Below are 25,042 nucleotides of genomic sequence, written 5' to 3'. Positions count from 1 at the left end.
GCCTCCAAAATTCAAAAAAAAAAAAAAAAAAAAAAAAAGATAGTCAGTGGGGATGTTTGTTCTCAAGCATTAGTAACTATTTTGAAGTGCTCTAAAAATATCAATAGAAGCATCTAAGCACTGCCCAAAAATAAACTAGAACCAGAAAATTTCAACGAGCAAAAAGGCTCCATCACTGTTTGCTGATGGAAACTGAATAATCAGGAAGAATCTGAACAAAATCTTTCATGGCAGGGTTTGAAAATTTGTGTGACAGATTCTGTTGGTACTCAAACAGTCTGACCTTGCTTTCACTGAATCGAACATTAGTAATATTGGATCCATGATGGCAGCCAGAAGTCACAACTTTTGTGTAAATCCACTGAGGTCTAATCCTATTATTTATCAATAACATGAAGCAACAATGCATATATATCACTGTCACCAGTGACTAATCTTTGTACAGAGACTATAACTGTAATCCACTAGTGTGGATCTCTGCACCAATGCAGAACTGTACTGATGTCAGTGGGATTCTGTGCTAGCAGATTACACTGCAGGATCAGGGCCAATGTTTGGGGAGAAGAAAGAAACTGAAAAAACAAACAAACAAACAAATAAAGCATACCCAGAAAGAGGATCTCGCTGATAGTTTGGTGGACAAGGTGTATCTATACACTGGTAGCTTCCTCTCATGTTAAAGCACATGCGATTTGGTCCACAGTGAATGTTCTGTTCAAGGCACTCATCAACATCTGATTGTAAAAAGATTCAGATAATCATTTATTTGTATTGAGGTGAATTTCACAGGTACAGGAAAAACTAAGCACATCACTGTCTTAAAATATTGCCAGACTACAGTATGTACCATATGTCTGCATGCAAACTAGCCTTCCTCACTTCACGTTTCATGTTCCTATTCTTAGAACTCTGCCTCAGTATTAGATCTAGTGGAACTAGTAACCCCAGTAATACACATTGATGGTTGTTGTTTGTATTGCCGAGTGCCTAGGGCCCTGTTGTGCTAGTTGCTCTGGAAACACAAAGAGGAGAGAGAGAGTCCCTGCCCTAAAGAGCTTGCGATCTGAACTGCAGCTACATTGTCATTGTCCTTGAAACAAAATCTTGTCAGGGACTTTGGTGGATTATCAATTGTGAGGGCACCATTTTTGGCTGATGCTGAGGACATGCTAAGGATTAGTTTGGTTTTGAAATCTGTTCTACTTCTAACAGTGAAACGTTGTGGTCAGGGTTAGGGACATATTGGAAGGACCACATGGGCTAACTGACAGAGTAAGAAGGTGCAATAGTTTACATAGTCAGTTTTCCGAGCATCACCACTTGGTTTAATATTGCCACTTACCATCAATCTGATGCAGCCAATCTGTGCTATACCCATGAAGCCCATTAACTAGAGACTGCACAATATCTGTGGTGAAATTCCATGCAGGGAAACTGCAAAGATTTGCATCTTGTTTTTACTTAGTAAAATTGTTTTTAAAATGGCTCTGTTTTTTGTTGTTGTTTTTTTAAATGGAAAACCCACATTTTTATAGGTTTTTAGGAAACTGGACTGATTTTGTGAACTTTATATTAAATGCAAAAACCTCAAACTACAAAGGTCTCTTGGGTTTTTAATCAAATAGATACTACACTCCACATATCCGAGCCTTAAGAGGCTCAAAACACTTTTTTGGAAGCCTTGTGCAGGAAAACGTTTTATCAGGATATTTCAAATATGTGCTGGCTCCAAGTGGGCAAGGAGTACCATAAAAACAGTCTCTCTCTCTCTCTCTCTCTCTCTCTCTCTCAGTATTTTGGCTAAAACCATCTGTAACCAGAAGTACCATCAAAGTTAGATCTCCATTTTGAATACCCCAAAATTCAGAGGAGTTTGGATTTCAGACAATAAGGGTCAACTGCATTACTAGGATCTGAATCCAAATTCAGGCTCCAAACTACAACCATTCCTAATCTCAGTTCTGGATAAATCAGATCCAGAGTTCTGTCTCTTTTGCTGGCCCTGTGTAGAAATGAAATGCTTGATTTCTGTATATGTTAAGACCTCTTTACAACACTGCCCAACACTGTCCTTAGTGTAAGTGCAGAAGAGGATCGAAATGACAAATGCTGTAGCTGGGTTGGATGTTGAGAGCACTTATATGTGACCTCCAAAGATTAAACTGGAATTAGGCTTCTGCCTTTTTTCCCTTCTAAAAGAAGCCTGAAAGGGTTTATCCAAAAGGAAAAGAAAAACAGGGTTTTCTTTTTTCCTCTTTGTTATTTACAATAGAAATTCAAATCTTGTCTTCCCCTGAACCACGCTGCTGACAGGAAGATCAGTGAAATGGGCATCACAAGAGTGAAAGTGGATGGAGATTTTTGTCAGACCGTTTGAAACTCTATTGTTTGGTTTGTATTTTTAAATGCCTTTTAGTTCCAATTGATTCAACATCTCAAGCCCTTCAGTTAAATTGTGAGAGTTTATCTGCGGTTTCCTGGACACTCCTGATATTTCTAAGGTAAAAATAACTAGAAAGAAACTTCTTTCAGGTCTTCTTTATACATCATAGAACAAAAAAACCCAAACAAAATAAAACCCTTTTTGCATGTTTTGAGTTCAATTTTAGACTTGAAAGTGTGAAATTCTTATGTCATCCCTTGTAGGGAACAGCAGCTGTTTTGTAACAAAAATATTTTAGCCTCTTTAAAGATGACAGACTCCTATTGGAATATATATGAGAAAGGATTTCCTTATGAAGAAATAATGGTTTTCTACTACAGCTGTATTAAATCAGTATAACATAAAACCAATTTAAAGGGGAAAGGGTTTTTTTTATTCCACCTGGTTTTAATTTTCTGATTCCTGTTTTCCTCTCTCCAGAGCTTAATTCAAGAATTTGAACAATATTTTCAAATAACCAATAGCAATAAAAAAAGTTAATGGCTTGTAATTGAAAATATAGAGTGTTCTTTAGTGTAAGCACAGCATTTAATGGCTTCTTATTGGGATGAAGAATTTAGTGAGGTGAAATTTTAATGCCAAACATTTTGGTGTTTAACATCCAGATGCGCTGGTCAGTACCCACAGATACATTTGATGCCTATGTATTTTCTAGTGATGGAGGGACATCTGAATCAGCTTGGATAAGTATCCAAAAAAGATCATGTGCTTGCCTGAACCTCTTGAATCTGAAGAGTGAGCTGCAAATCTTGTAAAATAGGCTTGCTTTAGCTCTCCATCAGGGCAGGCTGTGCTTCAGCCATTTACAACCTTGCTTGAGGCATTTCTAGCTCTGCTCCCATCAGAACAAGTATGACAGGAGCCAGAGTGGCTCATGTTGCTTAGTATATGACTCGGGGTTGATGATAAAAAATTGATTTTTTAAACTTATTTAAAATTATGACACTCTATGTACGGTCTAAATTTATTATAATCTATTAAAGTAGAAAATATAATATTAAGCAGTACATGTTTGCTACCAAAATTTAAAGAAAATGACACAGCTGAACTGATGGGAAGTCACTGGTTAAGCACCTTGAAGTGCTAAACCAGCTGTTGACTGCAGTAGCATCTTGTGTACAGGGAACATTTTCTTGATTTCAGTTTATTCAAATAGTTTATTCAAAGTTAAGAAACTGGGAGTTGAAAAAGCAGGAAAGCTTGTTTTCTTCTTCCAATCTATAAGTAAAAAATTAGGTATGAAAGGATGATATCTGCTAGTTCCAAAATCTGGGAGGACATGGTGGCCATAAACAATCAGTTTTATCTGTGAATTGAACTAACTGATTTATTAAACAAAGGAAGTATTAAATGTAAAACCATGTTTTGATAAACTGTTTTTATGCATCCAGCACATTTCAGGTAGTACTAGTTAATAAAAAAAATATTTTTAAGCATTTTAATTGACTCTGAATTTCCATCCAAACAGAGCTAGTAAGTAAGAAATGCAACATTCAACATTTTCTAATGTTATAAAAATTAAGAATCTGAATAAATTAAGTTAGAAAATTGCTTAAGTACATGTGTATAGATATCCTCCTGGTTAGCAAAAAAGTACCACATTTAGTGCAAAGGTTATATTTAATTGCAAATCAATATGTTTTAATGATCACCAACCAATGAGAATCAGCCTTGCTTTAGGAAAACAACAAAAGGTCCAAAAGCAAAACACGATTAAAGCTGATGATTTAAATGAAGGTTTTCTGCTTGTTGATTTAAATCATGATTAAAATCAGTGATTTAAGTAGCTTTGATTTAAATCAACCTTGAAATGGCCTGTATTGTTTCCTTAATGAGCACCATTTTTTATTTTAAAATTGTGCCCAGATAGGCAAAAAGTACAAATCAAACAGATGATGAGGCCAGTGGAGGCTCTGAAGCGAGAAGGAGACAAGTCCCGTAGTGGCCTGTGTTTTCATCATAGCATCTTGGTCTGTGACCTAGCTTTGCCACTCTCACAGTAAACATAGAGTAGTTTAGAAAAGGTTTGTTTCTAGTTTTCAGCAAAGTCTTACTTTATCTGAGGTGGTTTACCCAATCTAAAGAAGCCCAAAGGAGTGTCCATCCCCCCATCCCCATGCTGTGCTCTAAAGCACTACTCTTTAAGTTGCTTTCTTTGTCTCTTCTCTCATATTTAAAAATTGTTCAATTCAGGGGTTATTGCCTGATATACAACTAGTTGACACATCGAAGGTCACAAGTAGAAATGGAGCCAAACTCCCAGGTCCAAACAACTCCAGTCTGGGATATAGTGACATGTGAAGCCATATCTGAATTTCACAAATGGCTTTATAATGGACTGAACCAAATCCCCAAGACTATGAGCCCCTGCATTTTGGGATGTTTGAAAATTAGACCTGAGTTTTGTGGCTTGAATCTATATCTATCTGCAGTTGCAATAGAATGGCACATGTTTGTTGATAGGAAACAAATTAAAGAAATACTCCATCTATGTATTCTCCCCACACACACAGATCTGGAGAAATATTTACTTACCTTGGCATGTTTTGCCATTGGGCATAAGATGATAACCAGTTGGACAGACACACTGATAACTTCCTAAGGTGTTTCTACACTCATGCTGACAGGCATCTCTGTTTTCACATTCATCAATATCTGCAAAAAAAGCATGAAAATATAAATGTTCTAATACTCAAGCAGACTGATCTCTGTCTTTTTGCTAACCAGATCAGACGAGTCTGATCTCTCTGTGCAGAAACTTCCCCAAACAGTACACTAATACAAAAACCTTTGAGTGATTAATCTCCATCTGTATGCAGTGCACATTCTGAGCTGCTTGGGAAGTTTCAGGATCTCGTAGTGTCATGGAATGGCCATCTAGCAAGTCTGAGAAATCTTTTCCACTTAAAATACATGTATTCAGTTGCTCATAATTTTTTTCTCAATTTTTACTTTTGGTCTGACATTTTGCATGTCTGACCTCAAGTCCTAAGTGATTAATAATCATAATTAAATATATATATGAGCTCACAGAGGATCCTTCTGAGACATTGCATTCCGTATGATTTTATGAATATATGCTGATGAGTGTGAATATAATGTAACTGGAATATGCTTCATGCAAAAGGTCTCTTGTAAGGTATAATTACAAAGCTTATAATCTACTGAGTGTGGCCATTCAATTTGTATAAATGTATCATTCTTGTATCTGAAACTAGAAATATGAACTATACCCCTGAGGTCCTATTGTAATTATGCAAAGTCCCACACTTTGGGAGGTTTGGAATCTTGATGGCTCCCATCAACTAGGACAATTGGTTGTAAATGGCTCTATTAATTGCAAGTCTTCCTGTGAGTCAGGCCAGGAAGAATGAAGGCTTGGGGTCTCCCAGGACGTGTGCCCATGTCACCTGGTACAGGAATGCATCTTAAACCTGGTGCTTTTCCATTTAGGAGGAGGTGTGGGGACCCGAGAGACAAAAGATTCCTGCCTTGTGCCAAAGCTTATAAGGGGGTGGAACAGAACAAAGGGGCTGCAGTCATGAGAAATCCCCTAGCTACCACCTGAGCTGGAACAAGAACTGTACCAGGGGAAAGGATTGGACCAGACTAGAAAGGAGTCTAGTCTGTGAAAGAAGCTTATTGGAACAGCTCTGACGGTGAGATTTATCTGTAATCAGTTTCTTAATGTATTAGGCTTAGACTTGCGTGTTTTTGTTTTATTTTGCTTGATAACTTACCAGGGTGGATTTGATTTAAATCATGATTTAAATCACTAGTCAGAGAGACTCGATTTAATCATGGATTTCTACACAAAAGTGCATTTTTGTTCATTGTTATAACCTTAATACATATTCTTCACAACTCAGAGATAGATGTAGGTTTCATTTTTAGAAAGTACACACTATACAATTTTGAAGTGATTTATTTTGAAAATTTTTCAGATTAGTTTTACAGCTATATCAGAAAATGAATGACTGTTTGGTTATTTCATTACCCAAGGTAATTGAAGCAGATATTTATGAAGTTATTGGGAGGTGAACTATCTCCAATTCAACAGGTTAATCAATACTGGAGGATATAATTGCCATGCTGTATTAGTAGGAGAACGCCACCAGACAGACACTTACATTGTTTTATTTAACTAAAACAACGTTATGTATTCTGGGTTTTTTTCTTCAACAGCAAACATATAATATTTCAACAAAACAAGCTAAGAATTTTTTAATTTAGTTAAACATTCAAGCTTTTTAAAATCAGATTTGTTTTTGTTAAAACTATTTTAAACTAAATAAGTGAAATGCAATTAAAAAAAATTAAATCGACTATGTCAGCCAGGTCAGCATGAGAAACTTAAAATATTGGCTTCTATAATCTCTTCAGAAGCCCTTGGACCCCCATAAGATTGGATCCCTAATCCATGAACTATTGGAACTCATTTACAAAACTTTTCTTAAACTTTACATGAATATATTGTCTCATACTTTAGAATTAGAATTTATAATCCCTATTCCATGATGAGATATCTTTGAGCTACAATGTATTTTAATTAAAACTATCTTTAGATAGGGTTTTTCCTCAAAAAGCATTTTATAAAAAAAATCCAATTTACAAAAAAATCTGATTTTTTTTTAGATTTTTTTAAAAAAAATTATTGATTTTTATCCACCCTGTAACTTATTTTGTTCTGTCTGTTATTACTTGGAACCACTTAAATCCTACTTGTTATAATTAATAAAATCACTTTTGCTTATTATTGAACCCAGAGTGATTAATACCTGGGAGAGCAAACCGCTGTGCATGTATCTCTATCAGCGTTATAGACAATTTATGAGTTTACCCTGTATAAGCTTTATACAGAGTAAAATGTATTTATTTGAGGTTTGGATCCCATTGGAAGCTGGGTGTCTGGGTGCTAGAGACAAAAGCACTTTGTTTTCAGTTAAGTCTGCAGCTTTGGGGCACATGGTTCAGACCCTGGGTCTGGCTCAGAGCAGACTAGCGTGTCTGGCTCAACAAGGCAGGGTTCTGGAGGCCCAAACTGGCAGAGAAAATGGCAGCACATCAGGTGGCAGTCCCAAGGGGGTCTCTGGGACCCAGCCTGTCACACCCTCATCTCTGATATGTTTTCTCAACATGAGTATTATACATTCGACAGGGAGAGGCCAGGCTGCTAGCTTTTAGTGCTGGAAAGTAGAGTCTGGGGAGAAGAAAGAGGGGAATACCATGGAGCAAATTGCCTACAACACGTGGTCTGCTGTAGGGCCTACAGCCAGTCAAACCCTCCTCAGACAGTAGGGAGAGGACTGAGTCAGGGTACCCAGGAAATGCACTGATTCAGCAAGTGCCAGTGGAAGCTTCCACTTATGGGAGCTGCTGTACCAATTTAAAGCTTTCCAAAGGGTGAATCCCTCCTGATGTGCAACAGCCTCCCTCACAAGTTTCTGCCTCCCTTGCCAAGGTGGGACTTAAGCTCAATATCTGGAAAGACCGTCAGAATATTAGGTTTCAGAGTAGCAGCCGTGTTAGTCTGTATCCGCAAAAAGAATACGAGTACTTGTGGCAGAAAATTAGTCTATGCTCATTGTAGACTTTTTATAGCTCCAAAATAATGCAACAGGTTAAGATTTTCCAAGCGGGCTGGGGGATTTAGACACAGACCTTCCTTAATTCTAATTCCTTAAACTGCTTGAAAACCTCCACTTATTCAGGTAGCAAGTCCTTACTCAAGTTAAACTTACACTAGCTCAGGCCTTGTGTGGCTTGCACTTGGGAGGAATATCTATTCACATTCCCACTCCCCACCTCTGTCTCACACATCGTTCTTTACATAAAATTCAACACAAAATGGTGAAAGAGATTTGTAATTGTAATTCTCAGGGTGTGTATCTTCACCAAATCTTAACTTTTCTCCCTCTCTTGGGAAAGGAGTCTCGTGTATTATACCATTTCCAGCTTAGACTGTGGAAGAAATTAGTTTAAAAATCTAAATTTCAGTTCTACTGAGATGACTGTTAAGTATATTACCTGAAGAACTGGATCCTTTACAATGGACCCTATCTCCCATCTCCTGCTGACTTCAATGGGAGCTGGATCAGGGCCCAAAAGATCAGTTTAAATCTTTAGACTGAGAATGCATATTCCAAATCTTTGACTAAAATAGTTGTGTCCACAATAAACGGTGCTAACTAGAAAACTGTCAGAAGTCAGTACAAGTTTGGTTAAGGTCTGCATGACTGCAGCATATGTTTGTTAGCATTAATTATTAAGTCTTCTGCGACTAGAATATGGTACATGAGATTAGTAGCTATCTTGTGAGCATGTTGTGCCTATGATGTGCATCATTAGCGTCTATGGCAGTATGTGCAGATTATCTAAAGCAGCATGGACTTCTCTATTAAATGCATTCAGAAAAGTTATAGTAAGGGCCAGACTTCCATGAATAGTACCTTATGCAATATGACTGAATAGCCCATTGAAGTCAATAAGAACACCCAAGGAGTAAGGGTGAAAGCATCTGGCTTTAAAGCAGCATATTTGATAAAGATTAAATCTCTCTTCATGTCCTTTGCTAGTTGTCATGCTGCTCACTCTCTTTCTGAAAATTAAAATGAGTGTCTGCTTAAAGGTCATCCCAGTCCCCTTGTTCCCCAATGCAGTTCTGCCCTTATTTATTATTTGTTTGTCTGATACAGGAACAAAACATGCAGAAGAGAGGCCCTGATGTGTATTCCAGTCCCCAGCCTTCTTTCTTGCCTATTGTCTAGGCTGCAGTGAAAATGATCAGCAGACATTAGAGGGTTTGGGTAGTGCTCATCCACTGCCAATAAAGATTGCCTTAAGAAAGATGTCTGAAACTCTTAACTGCTAAACATGAAGAGATCGATCCTATTGCCCTAAAATAAATCAGTCAACAACATGTGCTAAGGGGTCTTTGATTTCCATGGGAGCAGAATTATAATAATTGTAATAATAAACAACAGTAACGCTGAAAACACCTGCCCTTCTTCCTTGGACTTCACAGATTGGGCAGCTGAACTGTAGATGGGCAAAGGGCTTGGTTTTCTGAGGTGCAAATCACCTGCAGTTCCCATTGACCTCAGTGGAATCTGTAGTTGCTCAGCACATCTGAAAATCAGGCCACGGGTGACATGCCTACAGTCACAGAGTGGGCCAATCACAAAGAAAACCCATGTCTCCTTACTCCCACATACTGAGAAAGGGCAATTCGGCCTTTCTGACCTTTTGCGGAGCATCTTGTTTGTCTGATATGTTTAGTGGGTTGCAGAGAGTGCTGTCACTTCTCTGTTTCACAAACTATGATATCCATTTCAAACCATTCTAAAGTGTGTGTTATGCTGCACTTACAGATGTGACTACCCTGTCCATACTAATGAAGCTATTGTTTCCACAGTGTCCAGTCCAGAAATCATTATTCAGAATCTACTCAGGCCAAACTCTCACTGAAGTCAAAGGGAGTCTGATGTGAGCAAGATTTTCAGAACTGGATGCATAGCGATTGTTGGTTTTCAAAGGGAAAAAAAGTCAAAGGAAGGCTAATACCCACAGAAAGGAAATATAGTAAAACATTATTCATTTGAGAATACAAGCGGTTGACAAACAAAATATGAGGCGTTTGGGTAGGGAGGGGTTCCACAAAAATTTTACTAGCACTTGTTTGGAAAAACATGCATAACTCATTGAAAATATATCATGGTAGTAAAAAATGTATGGAACCCTATACCATCATGCTTCGAAGCAAGCGACAAGAAAGGTCAATATGTGAAGACAAAAGAATTGGATAGATATGGCTGACATTTACCTATACATTTGTCATTTCGTGCCTCATAGCCTCCAGGGCAAGTTTCTCTAATATTCCTTCTAGTCCTGGAGAGAGGTATTCTGCTGTTTCTATACTCTGAGTAGGAGCTGTAGAGATCTGAGGCATGCCTGTAATACTGTTGAGGTTGATAGTTGTCTCTCACAGGGGAGAACTGAGCATGGTTATAGTTATTGTAATAGGTGCCATAGTTTGGCAACCTCTCCAATCCAGCGCAAGATTTCCCATCACCTAATAAATGTTGTCCAGCTGGACAGATACACTTGAAGCTGCCGGGGGTGTTGGCACATTGAAATGCACACGGTTTAGGCACTTGTTCACATTCATTAATGTCTGCTCATGTGACATGATCCAGAGCAACAAACCATGTAAAAAGGGAGAAAAAACACACACACACATACAGAAAAAAATACATCAGTCTTTGGAGCAAACTGAGGACATAAATGAGATCCTGAAGTCAGTAAAATATTCAGAGCCCAATGCCAAAAAAAAGTGGGTACATTATTTTGCCATGTACAGTAATCTATCTTATTCTTCCCATGAAACTGGTTAGGACATGAGACTGTAGCACTCAGTTTTTATTCTGTGTGGATTAAATCCCTTTAAGGCTTAGCACACAATATGTCTGAAGGATGAGGTAGCTGTGAAATGGGGGGATCTGTGTTTATTCCTTTCACTCCATACTTGCAAGGGCTGAGTGATTCCTATAGGGCAGTGATACTCAGACTGCAGCTTGTGAGCCACAAGTGGCTCTTTAATGTATCTGCTGCAGCTCTTTGCAGCACATATTAAAACACTGGGTAATAATTAAATCACGCAATCAGGATGCTTTTACTATGTTATTAACTTGCACTAACTTATTTGCTGTGAGAATTATATATAAACTAAATATCTCCCATCATACTGTTTAATTTACTAGAGTACTACCATATTTAAACAATGAATTCACACGACTGTGGCTCTTTTGGGTAATGTTGATCACTAATTTGCCTCCTGAACCACTGAGGTCTGAGTATCACTGCTATAGTGACTGAAGATATCTGAAAGTCAAATTTAAAACCCCAGACTTTACTGAATGTTGATTTTTCCCATACTAAAAATCCCATACTGTTGGTAATTTAGATTTATTTCTTAGACTCTGTCTGGATGCTCCACGAGCAGCATTGATAGGCTATGGGGGAAATTATGTCCAGCTCTCCTTTCCAGGCAAGACTACTCTGTTCTTCTAGTACCTTGGGAGTAAATACAGGAGAAAGGAGCTGTAAGGATTCTACCCCCAAAAGGTATGTGGAAAAATCCAAGAGGCACTAATATATGTTGTGTATCCTTGGTAGCAGCACTATTTCTAGTAACAGGGGAAGATGAGGTCCATTCTACATGCTGTGATACTGAGGTAGAAGGAGATAAGTTATTGAGATTTCTGGGCTGTAATACTGAATTTCCACGCTAGGGTGAGTGATAATGATTGTTGACCCTTCAAAAAGTCCAGAGGTTTAGTTCCATTTGAGTAAGAATCCACACTTTTAGTTTGTGAATTTTCTCTGAATTATACAAAGAATTCAGGTCTGCAGAGCAGAGCAAGAATCTCACAACAGACTCTCTGGGCATTGTTTGGGCACTTCCACTTCTGGATGGAAGCAGGAGGAATCAACTTTTTTGCATTTAGTACTGTTTATGTACATAGATTCCAAGGCCAGAAGGGACCACTCTGATCATCAAGTCCAGAGGTGGGCAAACTTTTGGCCTGAGGGGCACATGTGGGTATAGAAATTATATGGTGGGCCATGAATGCTCATGTAATTGGGGATAGGGTGTGTGTGTGGCAGGGGTGAGGACTCTGGCTAGGGCTGTGGGCTCCGGGGTGAGGCCAGAAATGAGGAATTCAGGGTGCAGGAGGAGGCTCCAGGCTGGGGCAAGGGGTTGGGCTGCGGGGGGGGAAAGGGTAGCGTTCTGGCTGGGGATGAGGGGTTTGGGATGCAGGAGAGTCCTCCAGGCTGGAACCAAGGGGTTCGGAGGGCAGGAGGGAGATCAGGGCTGGGGCAGAAGGTGGGAGTGTAGGCGGGTGCTTTGGGCTGGGACCGAGGGGTTCAGAGGGAAATCAGGGCTGGGGCGTGGAGGGGTGGCTCAGGGGTGCAGGCTCCAGGTGGCGCTTACCTCAAGTAGCTCCCAGAAGCAGCAGCATGTCTCCCCTCTGGCTCTTACGTGGAGGCATGGCCAGGCGGCTTTGCTGCATGCTGCCCCATTTGCAGGTGCTGCCCATGCAGCTCCAATTGGTCACGGTTCCCAGCTGATGGGGGGCGGTGCTTGGGGTAGGCACAGTGTATAGAGCAGAGTCTCCTGGCTGCCCCTAAACGTAGGATCCAGAGGTAGGCCATGCTGCTGCTTCCAGGAGTCACACGGAGCAGCCTCCAACCCTGCTCCCTGGCTGGAATGCCAGAGTGGGGCAAGCCCTAAACCTTGCTCCCCAGCAGGAGCTTGAGGACCAGATTAAAATGGCTGGCAGGCCGGATCCGGCCTGCAGGTCATAGTCTGCCCACCCCATATCTGGTCAGACCTCCTGTATAAACACAAGCCATAGAACTTTCCCAAAATAATTCCTACAGCACATCTTTTACTAAAACATCCAATCTTGATTTAGAAATTGGCCGTGATGAAGAATCTGCTACAAACCTTGGGTAAATTATTCCAGTGATTAATTACTCTCACTGTTACAATTCTTCTCCTCATTTCCAGTGAACTTGTCTAGCTTCAACTTCCAACCAGTGGATCATGTTACACTTATAGCTGCCTGACTGAAGAGCTCATTATCAAATATTTGTTTGATTTCTAAGCTTGACAAAAAATCAGTTTGGGTTCAAGATCAGCAAAGGTTCTGGTCAGTTTTTAATAAGATCCCAAATCCAATCCTAGTCAAAATGTTACCATTTTCTTTTAGGGTTAATAGCTTTACAGAAGCACATGCAGTACTATAAAGGTCCTCATGCAGCAGGGTGATGAGTTGCAGGATCAGGCCCAAAGTTTGTTCCTCCACCCTGAGAATGGAAGAAACATTCACATTCTTTAATTATAGACTAGCAGGGTTGGAATGGACCTCAGGAGATCATCTAGTCCAACTCCCTGCTCAAAGCAGGACCAATCCCCAGACAGATTTTTGACCCAGATCCCTAAATGGCCACCTCAGGGACTGAACTCAGAACCCTGGGTTTAGCAGGCCAGTGCTCAAACCACTGAGCTATCCCTCCCACATGCAGACATATGAGTTGTGATTCTGACACCTATACACCCAACAACTAAAATTTTCAATTAAGTAATATCTGTGGTAGGCAGAGATCCCTTAAGCACAAGGGACTGGACTGGACGACTTATTAAGGTCCTTTCCAGTCCTACACGTCTATAATTCTAGGGGAGGTGCTCTGGTTTTTCAATAGTATTAAAATAAGGAACATTTCAGGAAATTTTCACCTTTTTGGATGACTTTCAATCAATATAAATGTTAGGAAGAACGGCTTAAAAATGGGGGAGGGAATGTACTGGTGATTCATTTGATATAACAGAAACTAACATACTTGAAGGATCGGGGTTTGGAGTCTTAACAACACTGACTGGGGCCACAAACACAGGTGAAAGTAAGCCGGTACAGGCCAGTACGCCGTGCCGGACTGGATCGGCTTTTCCAGTGGTGATTTAAAGGGCCCAGGGCTCCAGCTGCTGCGGGGAGCCCCAGCCCCTTTAAATTACCTCTGGAGCTCCAGCTGCTGGACTCGGGTGAGGCTTTAAAGGTCCTGGAGCTCCCGCCCCTGCGGGGAGCCCCAGGCCCTTTAAAGCGCCGCCCAAGCCCCGCTGACAAAGCCCCAGAAGCCAGGCTCTGGTGGGGATTTAAAAGGTCCGGGGCTCTCCGCAGCGGCCAGCGCTCCGAGCCCTTTAAATCACTGCCGGAGCCCTGCCACTGCTACCCCAGCAGCGGCAAGGTTCCAGAGGCGATTTAAAGGGCCCGAAGCTCCCCACAGTGGCAGGCTGGCTGCTGGAGCCCCGAGAGCCGGGCTCTGGTGGGGATTTAAAGGGCCTGGGGCTCTCTGCAGTGGCCAGAGCCCCAGGCCCTTTAAATCACTGCTGGAGCCCTGCTGCCACTATCCAGCCCTAGCCAAAGCCCTGCCATCCCAGGGTAGCAGCAGCAGGGCTCCCATGGTGATTTAAAAGGCCCAGAGCTCTGCGGCAGCCGGAGCCCTGGGCCCTTTAATTCACCCCTGAGCCCTGGGGCTCCCAGCTGCTTGTGCAGCTGGGAGCTCCAGGGTGATTTAAAGGTCCCGGGGCTCCCAGCCACAGCTGGAGTCCCAGGGCCTTTAAATCTTGAAAGGCCCCGCCTCTTCCTTTTGAGGCCACGCCCCGCTCAGGACTCTGGTGTACCGGTAAGTCCTTTAAGTTACTTTCACTCCTGGCCACAAAGCATAAATTCGGTCCCAGGTTTTCTAGGTGCCATTGCTAAAGTAATCTCAGAATGCGTGTTTAAAGTAACTTGGCAATTAAGAGTAAAACAAGACAGTGACTGCTGGATGATATCACATCTTTTATGAGGAAGTCCTCAGCAACTGCTCTTTGTTCATTAGTGTTGTTATGAGCGGTATGCCAAAGAGACAATAAAGGAGCAAAATGCTAAAAAGGAAAAGAATGTAATGGGAGAATGACTTTTGTTTTAAAGACTTGTTTCTGGTTGGGTTTTTTTTTTTTTTGGCTAATACTATATTTCTTAAGACATCTGCTAACACATTCATCTCTAAGCCCTCAGAATGAATAGAACTGACTGAGATTAAGATCCGTAGCCATAACAAAACTCTATTAAACTTCTTCTATGTTCCTCCATTATTTAAAGAGGTTTTTTTAAATTTATCAGACAAGTTATAATAAATTTGCAAAGTACGTGTAATTTTAATTTACATAAAATCACGTATCAGTCTTCAAAATAACAGGAAATATTGCTAAAAGGTGTCATTTTGGTCCCTTTTGGGGATATACAGCTCTTAACCCTCAGACAGAAAACAGTGATGCTAGTCTTTTAAAAGGGACATTGTCCAGAAACGTAAGGCAAGATGGTAGGATGTACACAAAGTGTTTACAAAATCTCATAGGATAAAAAAATGTGTTTGTTTTCTCTGAAATTCTTACAAAATGTTCAGGTTTGAGATTGAGATTTAAATCTTTGTTTGCAGTGTTGAAAATCTAAAGTCTGCAGTATTGCTCTAGTGTCTAGTGCAGGAGAACCAGTGAGGAAGGATGCTAACTATAAATAACTGAAACTAAATAGTTAATTTCATTGTTCCCAACAGAATGAAAAGCAGAAAAAATAGACAATATAAATGTCAAAGAAGATATTTGATTTAAAACATTCTTCCTGTTTCATTATTTTCAGGTGTTATAAGCAACACAGCTAAGGATTTTTTAAAATGAGATCAGAGCCTCAGCGGTATAAATCTGCATAGCTCCACTGAGTTCATTGGAGCTTAATTGATTTATACCTGTGAGGATCAAGACCATGACAGCACCCTCTAATGTGTGATTAAGAGGCAAAATATAATAAAAACAAAATATATGGGTAAAGAAATCTTGAAACTCTGTGAAGTTAATTACTTTACATACAGCAGTTTTTGCAACTTAGGTTTCAAGGTTTCTTACCTGTGCAAAACAGTTTTTGGTCTGTAAAATAAGCTCTATCCTTTGCAATGAGTTACAGATGAGACATGTATGAAGATATGTAAATGATGAAAATGAAAAACCCAGTAAGAATTGCAGCCATTTTTACAGGACCAGCACATATGACAAAGTAGAAAATTAAAAGCAAAAAGTCACAGTTCTGCATTACACCAAAGCCATGCTTAGACTGCAGGTGAGCACTGACCATATGGCAAACCAAAGCATTCCAGACAGTATCCCTTTGATTACGCAACATGAATATCAGGTGCCTTAGATCAGAACATTAAAAAAAAAATCCCTAAAATACATCAGCTTTTAAATTTGTAAAACTAAATTTTCCAATTAGTCCCTAAAATGCACTCCTTTCTTTTGGTATTAAAAAGAATCTAGGCTTTTCTGTTTCAAACAACTTAAGTTTTCAAAATGGTTACTAAGCATTTAATTATCAAGCTTTCTATCATATCATATATCTTACTATGGACAACACCTGACATATAGTAGTAGTAACTGAAACTCCTGTTAGAGTTCCGTGAGTGATGCACCAACATTTTCACAATCACTGATAAGTTAGACAAGCTATCATATTTTTAAATATCCCATATAAAACATGAATCAATTTGATCCTATTACCATTCTAAGGTCTGTAGAAGTCCAGAAACTGGTATCCGTGGAAATGTTTCATACACTTGAACTGACATTATAATGATGCCCAATAAACTGCATTAAAATATCTCTGCTAAAGATATTAAAATGTTATGGTGAGAATTCTTTTACTTGAGGCTAGACTGCCCCTGGCCCTGTGCATACATGGGGGAAGGGTGAGCCCATTTATGGAAGAAGCCTTTACCACAAATAGTGCCCTATACACAACAGCCAGACATAATCAGTGTCTGTAGTCCAGTGAATGTACGGACTTCCCTCTTCCTTTAGGGAGAGAGTGAGAGGCAGGAAAGCAGCAGGGCACTATCTCCCTCCCTCCATGCTGATCAGGAGACCTAGAGGGGTGCACAGCTGTAACACACTGCATCATCCTAAAGGACTGTTAAATGTGCACACTCTTGCTCACAGAGTGAGTTCTAGGATGGACCATGCCTCCGAGCACATAATCCCTGCTGGAATTCCCCTAGGATGGGCCAACTCCAAGCCACACTCTACCTAGGCCTAAATCACTCAATCTGATCCCAAGTGTGCAGCCTGCATGTACATACTCATCTTTATTGTTAAAGAAACTAACTAAAGCAAACAGATTTGGAGTTACATCTGCCATGATTTCCTACAGTCACCCTAGAATGCCTGGATATTGCAGCACACATGAGATACACCCTCCACCACTGTTCCAAGACCGAAAGCACTGTACACTGGTACAATTAAATGCTTTAATAGAGTAACTGTCATTAGTAATTGTTTGCAGTTTTTTAATGAAAGACACTGAATTTTAATTTAGGGGATTTTGAGTACCCACAACAGACTGTATAGCCTACAGCCTTCAAAAGGGATAATGTCCCTAGGTTTATTACAATACAAAGAGGAGCCAAAAGCAGTAATTGAGAACATGGAATGATATTAATGTAGGCTGGTTTCCACTCAACATACCCAGACAGGGTCTTCCAACTCCCTGGGATCGATACCCTCTTGGACATATGCAATGGTAGCTCCCTCGTGTATTCTCACAAATCTGGTTGTACCTGCAGTGATGAATACCATCTTTGCATTCGTCAATATCTAAAGAGAACAGAGCTAATTAGTAGTAGTCATGTTTTTCTGAAGCCTTGGTTTTCTCTTTCTAAATATAGAGAACAGAGTTACACCAGGGAGGGATCTGGTCCTGTATTCACAAAATAGCTGATCATGGTGGACATAATACATTTCTCATTTATGACAATCAGATTGGATATCAGTCTGCACCAACTGTGTGACAGATAGTGGTGGGTATGGATTATACTGGGAATGGAGATGGACATAAGCAATCTTTCAGCTGAGTTGCGTCTATATAATTCAATCTTTTTATAAATTTTGCAGATGATTATTAACAGGTTTTTAATCTTACCAAATCCAAAACACTGAGGTGGAAATCTGCCTCCCCCTGGTGTCAGATGGAGATATGACAAGGCCCCTTGCATTGCTTATGGTTAAAGGCACCCTGATAAGCAACAGGGACTTGTAATCTCGATATAAAAAAACCTTAAATATGTATTCAGGAAGAACAGGTACATTCTGCAGAATGTTCATATAGAAATCCAAAAGGGGCACAGTATCCCAGCCTCCAACACTCACATGAGTTTTCTAGTACTGAGAGTGAAGGGGGAGGGGAGAGAAAAGGAAATTCAAGGGCCCAACCATTGTTTTTCCTCAAAAAAAGAGACTAGAGCAACAAACACATCCTTCTACCATTTGTCCACAGGGGATCAATGGAAGCCTGTGGCTGATAGAAAGTCTTGCCACTTGTAACATGTCTTTCACTAATTAACATGAATTCTCACCAAGAAATCACAGTGTATGCATGCCCTTGAACCAAGGGAAGTCAGTGCTGCTGGGTGCACAGCACCTTTGAAATGTAGGCCATTTCTTCAGATGGCTAGAGAGTATTTTGAGGAACCAATTTTTGGAAAATATTAGCCATGCCCTTTGTTTCAGAATCATTATATGATAAATAAACCAATGTACCCACCAATGCATGTTCCATTTTCTGTTTTGGTCATTCCATTTGGACACAGGTCAATGCACTTATAACCACCACGTGTGTTCTTGCAGTGCTGATCTGGTCTGCATACATTCTGCCTGCATTCATTTACATCTTAATTTTAAAAAAAAGAATTTAAATTGTTAACTGATTTTCTTCTGCTCTATTCCCAAAGGCCAAGGCAACCCCAATTTAATTATACTAGGTAAGTACCTTTGAAAAATGTGTACATACAGTCTTTATGTGTGTATCAAGCACATTTGACGGTTTCCCTTGCACTCTGCCCATTTATCCATTTCCACTGAGTCTACTTGTGTTTTGCAAGCCCACTCAAAAAATGTTAAAGCTCGCTTCCGTGATTTGGAAAGGGATCCAACAGAGCAGGGGATTCTTTGTTGTTGCATATACCATCAATCTTCTACAGGGAATTTCATTTGAATCATGTTAACATATTACATTGAAATCTATTCCCCTGACTCTATATTTCATTTCATACCCATGCATTTTCTGCCTTTTAGCTGATATCCTGGGTCACAGCCACAGTGGAAACTTCCTATGGTATTGAAGCAGCGCTGATGACAGGAGTTGAAGTCTTGGCATTCATTAACATCTGTTGAATAATGCAAAGCCTTAAATGTTATAGCTGTGGATCTTGTAATAATTTGCAACAAATTGTGCTTTGGTATATTTCATGTTGTAGGCTCTGCTTTGATCTAAGTTCTTCGCCTTCTCCTTTTCACATATTGCCCTCCATAAGTAGTCAAGCAAGTGATTGTTACATGAGAAAGAACTTCATAGTGATACAGGAGTGAAAATTTCTGAAATAGATACAGGAAAGTATGCTTACCTCACTACATAACAAAGGAAAACACATACAGGACTCAGTAACAAGAATGTTATTTTTTTCTGGGTAGGATTTTTCCTTTCAGAAGATGTAGACAGTAAAATGTCACTGATAAAGTGTCACTTACCAGAACGATCCAAGAACACCTCTGCATAAGTGGATATCAGGAATCAGTAGGAAGCTTATTCCCAGAAAGCCAAGACATTCTTGGGAAAGTTACTTACAAACATGGCTTAAATAAAAGTAGTGTCAGTTCATTAGAATTAAGGTCAGAGTACTGCACACCTTGACAGCTCAATCCATCAGATGTTCTTCTAAAGCCAATTCCACACCTAACCACACAACGGTAGGAGCCAATGTTATTCTCACATTCCTGAGCAGCATGGCAGGTGTGTCCACCTAATGCACATTCATTAATATCTACAATAAAGTGCAAATAATAAAAATGTGTTCAGTAAATGAATATATTTTGCACCTTAAGAAATAAACCATTCTGGTATAACGTATGAATGCCATCAGTAAATTTTATGTTCTTATGTTAGTGGCAAAAAGTCTTGTGTCCAGTCTGTGCATGTCATTTGAAGTCTGGCTTACCCTGACACGTTCTTCCATCTGCTGATATAGTGAGGCCCCTGGGGCAGGAGCAGTAATAGGTTCCCATAGCATTATGACATGCATGAGAACAAGGATTTCGCACTGCACATTCATCTTCATCTAAAAAATAAAAGTGAGCAATTTTACAAGAACCTATGGAATTCTATGTGTGTCCCAGTGATAGAACAGGACAAGACTCTTCCAGGCCTTTCTATGGGTTCACAGAAGGTACAAAGTGTTCTCTCCTTCTTTATGCACTCTGTACAATGGCCAGGGACAGCAAGCTGACCCCGTGCTCAGTGTAGGGTTTTACTTGTCATATAATCCCTTGTAGGATACCCCTGAAAGTAAAGCATCTCTATATTACTCTCAAATCAGACCAGCATGCTAATCATATAAGGCCTGGTTCTCCCTTCTGTTGCACCTGTTTGACTTTAGTGAAAGTCAATTAAATTCAGTAAAGCTACACTGGAGTAAACTGCAGCAGAGAATCAGGCCCACTGTATTTTAGGAAGCCAGTCAAGACAATTGACATGGTTTGAATTAATCTGTGCAGCAGAAAACAACAGCCTTAAAAAGTTTCAGTTCAAGTCAAATGTTTCTTAAAGGTCTCTTTGTATTTCTTTAGAGTTGGAATCTGCAGGAGTGAAAAGTATGTGTATGTAGTACATATTTGTTGTTCAAGTTAAGGCTCTATTTTTAAGAGACAGTTTCACTTACAAAGATAGGGTCTGATATTGTTGTCATTTGGAGTTCTGCTTGAGTTAGATCTATAGAACTGAGCAGTTCAATTTTAAAAGTGATTCATACTCTGTATGTACCGCATTCAATAACACTGTACAAAAGCAACCTGTGTGCAGTGTATTTGATTATATTTTTGTCTTTGTTTTCATTTTCTTACCTGAACAGTAGGGCCCGGTAGAGTTCAGACCAAACCCAGCAGGACACTGATTACTATGGTCTCCTATGGGGCAAAGGAAGCCAACGATAATGAAAAAATATGACCATCTCATGGCTTTGAGAAGATTAAAATATTGCAGCCTAATGATTGGTTAACCAAGTAATTTCAATCAGTAGCACAGTCTATACTTTAAAACTAAATATACACTTGGCATTGTGGGACTCCACTGTATTTCACTGATTTCCCATAATGAGTTGTTCAGTGAAGGCATGATTTGAAGACAACAGGACTGTACAGGTTCATCTGGGGGCACAACTTAGTCTGCAGTAGTTCTATTACAAGTAGTAGTGCATGAAACAGAAAGCCTCAAACTGACTTTCAAATCTCAGGGTAAGTTTGGGGCTGGTAATTAGGAAAAAAAAAATCTTACTTTGGCAAAGGAAATAACTGATCTAAAAATACTGAGACAGTTTAAATAAATTCCCCCCTCCCAACCTTTCTCCCCAGCAATGACATTTTTCAAAGTCCTTTTTAAAGATAAAGCCACACCTAAAAGTCCGACTTTTTTAATAGACCTAAAGTGGAATTTACGAGGGGCACAGGCCTTATGCTGGCCACTTACAGTGAATGAATTTAACCCTTTTTATTTGCAGCACTGCTGCTAAAATTAGTTTTTGTTTCCTTTTTTCTTTTTTTTTTAAACATTGCGGGTTTTTAGTCTTTCAGGTGAGCCTTTTGGGTAATATAGCAATAGCCCATTATTTCACAGAGTCTCTTTCTGGGCCTCATTCATCATTGCCCTCCACTTTGTATACTCATTTGCACCAGTGCTACCTGTTCAGGATGGAAGTATTTTACACTCACTTTGCACTGATGTAAATGATTATACAAGGTGCAAGGCAACGGGCCACTTTCTCTCGTTCACTCTGAGGTTTTGTGTGGTTTCTCATGTTGCTATCACCAGCATTTATAGTGCATCTTTTACTACGTTGCCTGCATTCTACCTATATTAATCCCTCTCCACCAGGATTTCTAATACTCTGAACCTCTGAGAAGCTTTTAAATAACTGCCATTAAAAAATAACAACCAGCTAGAAAAAGTTTCCTCTCCTCCTTTTCCTTCTCTTGGCCTGAAGCACAGAGTGGGCTACAGTCAGCACTGGAGCAGTACAGGTTAAAGGCTGTACTGAGATCCACCAGGACTACAGATAAGTCACTATTCTCCAGCTTTACTAGGCTTGTTTCTATCCATCTATTGTCACATCAGCTCTTAAAAATGCAGGTAATCCCAAACCAGAGCCAATAAAGCCTATATATACCGCACCACATCGTTTATGTTTTCTGAACATTCCAATATTTTACAGAAGAACAATTTTAGGAATGATTTAGAGGCTCTTAACCAAACTTTTCTCTTTCAGTTTTTTAAAAAGGCAGTTTGAAACTGTTCAGAGGTATAAATAGTCCCAGCAAAAGTCAATTGGGGGGGGAAGTGCAGGGGTGGACATCAGAGGTATAAAATAAATACATAGCTATATAACAAACTGAAAGTGACATCAACATCAACATGTGCCATCAACATGTGTATATCTGTACCAAAATAATCTGAACATCTCAATGTCTCAATAGCCTCCTCTTCCAAGATCATACTCTACTGTTGAGGATATTCTATTCTCTCAGTAGTCTTCATTCACATTATCTTTTTACTTTGAAGTAAGCCTTATTCTAAATTGGATACATTTTTCATTAATAAAGAGAGTCAAACAATACCTTTTACAATAGAAGCATGGATTCTAAAAGCTAGTGTTTCTTCCAATGGGTTGTACTCTGTTGCAATAGAGGAAGCCTGGAGTGTTTCCAGCAGGAATGGCATTTTTCCTCGAGTGTGATCGTAGGTAATGGTGTGGTTCCATGTATATGGTACACTAACTCCATCTATGGTGAAGAGCCGTGTAGAGTAGGCATACAGTTGTCCAGGGCCAGTCTGAATATAGTCTTCCGTGTAATCCTGAAATACACATCACAAATCAAGATCTAGGTACCAGCAACTGGATTCTCTGGCTCAGCTAATATACTGCAAAAGAGGTTTTTTGTTTTTAAATAGCATGAGATGTATCTAGAGAAAGGAGCTTTTTAAAAAGCTGGCACATGGCTATTTAGCTTCAGTTACTATAACTGTTGAATTTTAATGGCTCCCACTATATGTCCCTATTATTAGTGAGGGAAATAACTGTAGTAACTGAGATGCCACAGTCTAGTAGCAATTAGTGGATCCTGATTTTAATGATGGTGGCTGTATGACCATATTTCCAACTTCCGTCCCCATACACACCCTGACAACCATAAGAGGTCCTGATTGGTTTGATAACAAGATCTCTTATGGTCTGAAGTGCTACTAGCAACCACACAATATTTATTATTTAATAATCTAGGAAGTTTACTGGAAATGATAAGCTAACTAAACAATTTACTGCAGAAGTATTACACCACAGTAAGGAAACTTCTATAAATATTTGGGGCGCTGCAAGTTGATTGTTCCAAAATGTCAAAAAAATCTAAACATCCTTATTTACTATACCCAGTATTTATATATTTGGATTGATTATCCATCAACAAGCACATGCAGATGCTACATTTATTTATTTATTTTTAATTCTTTCAGGATAAAAACCAGTTACAAAATCCATGACACATAATTAAACCCTCAATCCCTATTGTTAATCCAAGCAAAATCTTCCATGGCTTGATCAAGCAGTTAAGACTTGAAGTGTTAAATAGTGACTTTAGTGGGATGATGGAGTGAAGGGGTTCCAGAAGTGTGGAATGCCCTGTCGCTAGCCATGAACAGTGGAGTCAATGAGTACTAGCAGACCTCTTTCAAGAAGATGAAACTAACAGACAAGGCAGTAAGATTATAACCTCTTGCTCTGAAGACTGCCAGACAAACCAGTCTGTATCTGATCATTTTGGGGAAAAAAAAGTATGGGAAAGTCCTCACGTTTAGAAAAAGCTGATTCTGTAAGAAAAGTGAGGCAAGTCAGAGTAATTAGAGTGCTCACCATTATGGACAACTTCATGGGACAAGATGTTAATGCTACGGCACAGAAAAAGGTCTTCCTTACCTCTGCCACAGCCACATTATAGGAAAAATTAAATCATCGAGATTTTGTGCAACCCAACACAGCATGTTTTCTCTAGCCACAGCTCTAGCCTCCATCCTTGCAGATGACCTGTGACAGAAACCTTTGAGGACATTGTGAAGGTAGGGAATGCATAGATGCCAGCCTGTCAGTGTCGTGGCTAACAAGTTGTGAATAATACTCTACAAAAACTTTGCCAGGGTTGGGCGAAATGGAGGACTAGCACCACCTTCAGAAAGGTCTAGAATCTAGCTTGGCCGATCAGCCTTTTGCGCGAGATAAAACAGGCCATCTACCTGACAGCAGTAAAGCCTCACCTCATGTTGGAGGAGGGACTGATCTGATCATAATCAAAAACACCTTACCTTCACATGTCCAAGCCAATCATAAAAATAAGTCAGAATACTGTAACATAGCTTATGGTGCTGTTGATGGCTGTATTAAAATATGTCAGATAAGAAAAATACAAAACTGAAACAAGAGTGCAGAGATGTCATTTTTGCTACCAATTTTACCTTCACGCTAACATCAGCTGAGGACTGTAGCTGCAGAACATGGCCACTCACTACCACATCCAACAGTAATGCTCCATCTGAATCCATACCACGGGCAATATGAGTCATTCGCAAAATCTCTCCTGTGAATTTTAACACACATTGATTTGTAATCTATCATGATTTATGATTTATGTTAACTGCACAGTATTTGAATTAGGTCCATGTTGAACCATGTTCGTTTATGCTAACATGTCATTCTTGTATATAACCACTACTTTGCCCTATATTAATCCTCAGATTCAAACTAGGAAAAGTGAGGCTATAAAGCCTCATATTCAGCTAGTTATCCAGAACATGCTGCTGTGAACAAACATAACTATGGTAAATGATATTTATTAAGCAATTCAACCTTGTATTATGC

At 39.6% G+C, this 25,042-nt stretch overlaps 1 protein-coding gene across 1 annotated transcript in view; it reads right to left on the bottom strand.

Annotated features, from left to right (window-relative positions):
- The window catches only part of HMCN1 (hemicentin 1), a 316,507-nt gene that overhangs the window by 1,727 nt on the left and 289,738 nt on the right, over positions 1 to 25,042 (bottom strand). The window contains exons 96-106 of the mRNA XM_050961493.1: positions 24,640 to 24,761; positions 22,755 to 22,992; positions 20,988 to 21,050; positions 20,087 to 20,206; positions 19,778 to 19,912; positions 19,145 to 19,258; positions 18,637 to 18,762; positions 17,562 to 17,690; positions 10,266 to 10,616; positions 4,979 to 5,098; positions 608 to 734 (exon numbers count right to left, since the gene is read on the bottom strand). Of these exons, the coding sequence (XP_050817450.1) occupies positions 608 to 734; positions 4,979 to 5,098; positions 10,266 to 10,616; positions 17,562 to 17,690; positions 18,637 to 18,762; positions 19,145 to 19,258; positions 19,778 to 19,912; positions 20,087 to 20,206; positions 20,988 to 21,050; positions 22,755 to 22,992; positions 24,640 to 24,761 (1,645 nt within the window). The remainder of the gene's footprint in view (positions 1 to 607; positions 735 to 4,978; positions 5,099 to 10,265; positions 10,617 to 17,561; positions 17,691 to 18,636; positions 18,763 to 19,144; positions 19,259 to 19,777; positions 19,913 to 20,086; positions 20,207 to 20,987; positions 21,051 to 22,754; positions 22,993 to 24,639; positions 24,762 to 25,042) is intronic.

Source organism: Gopherus flavomarginatus, chromosome 7 (assembly GCF_025201925.1).
Source record: "Gopherus flavomarginatus isolate rGopFla2 chromosome 7, rGopFla2.mat.asm, whole genome shotgun sequence".
In the NCBI taxonomy this organism is placed as follows: Eukaryota; Metazoa; Chordata; order Testudines; family Testudinidae; genus Gopherus; species Gopherus flavomarginatus.
This window is presented reverse-complemented; position numbering and strand designations above follow the sequence as displayed.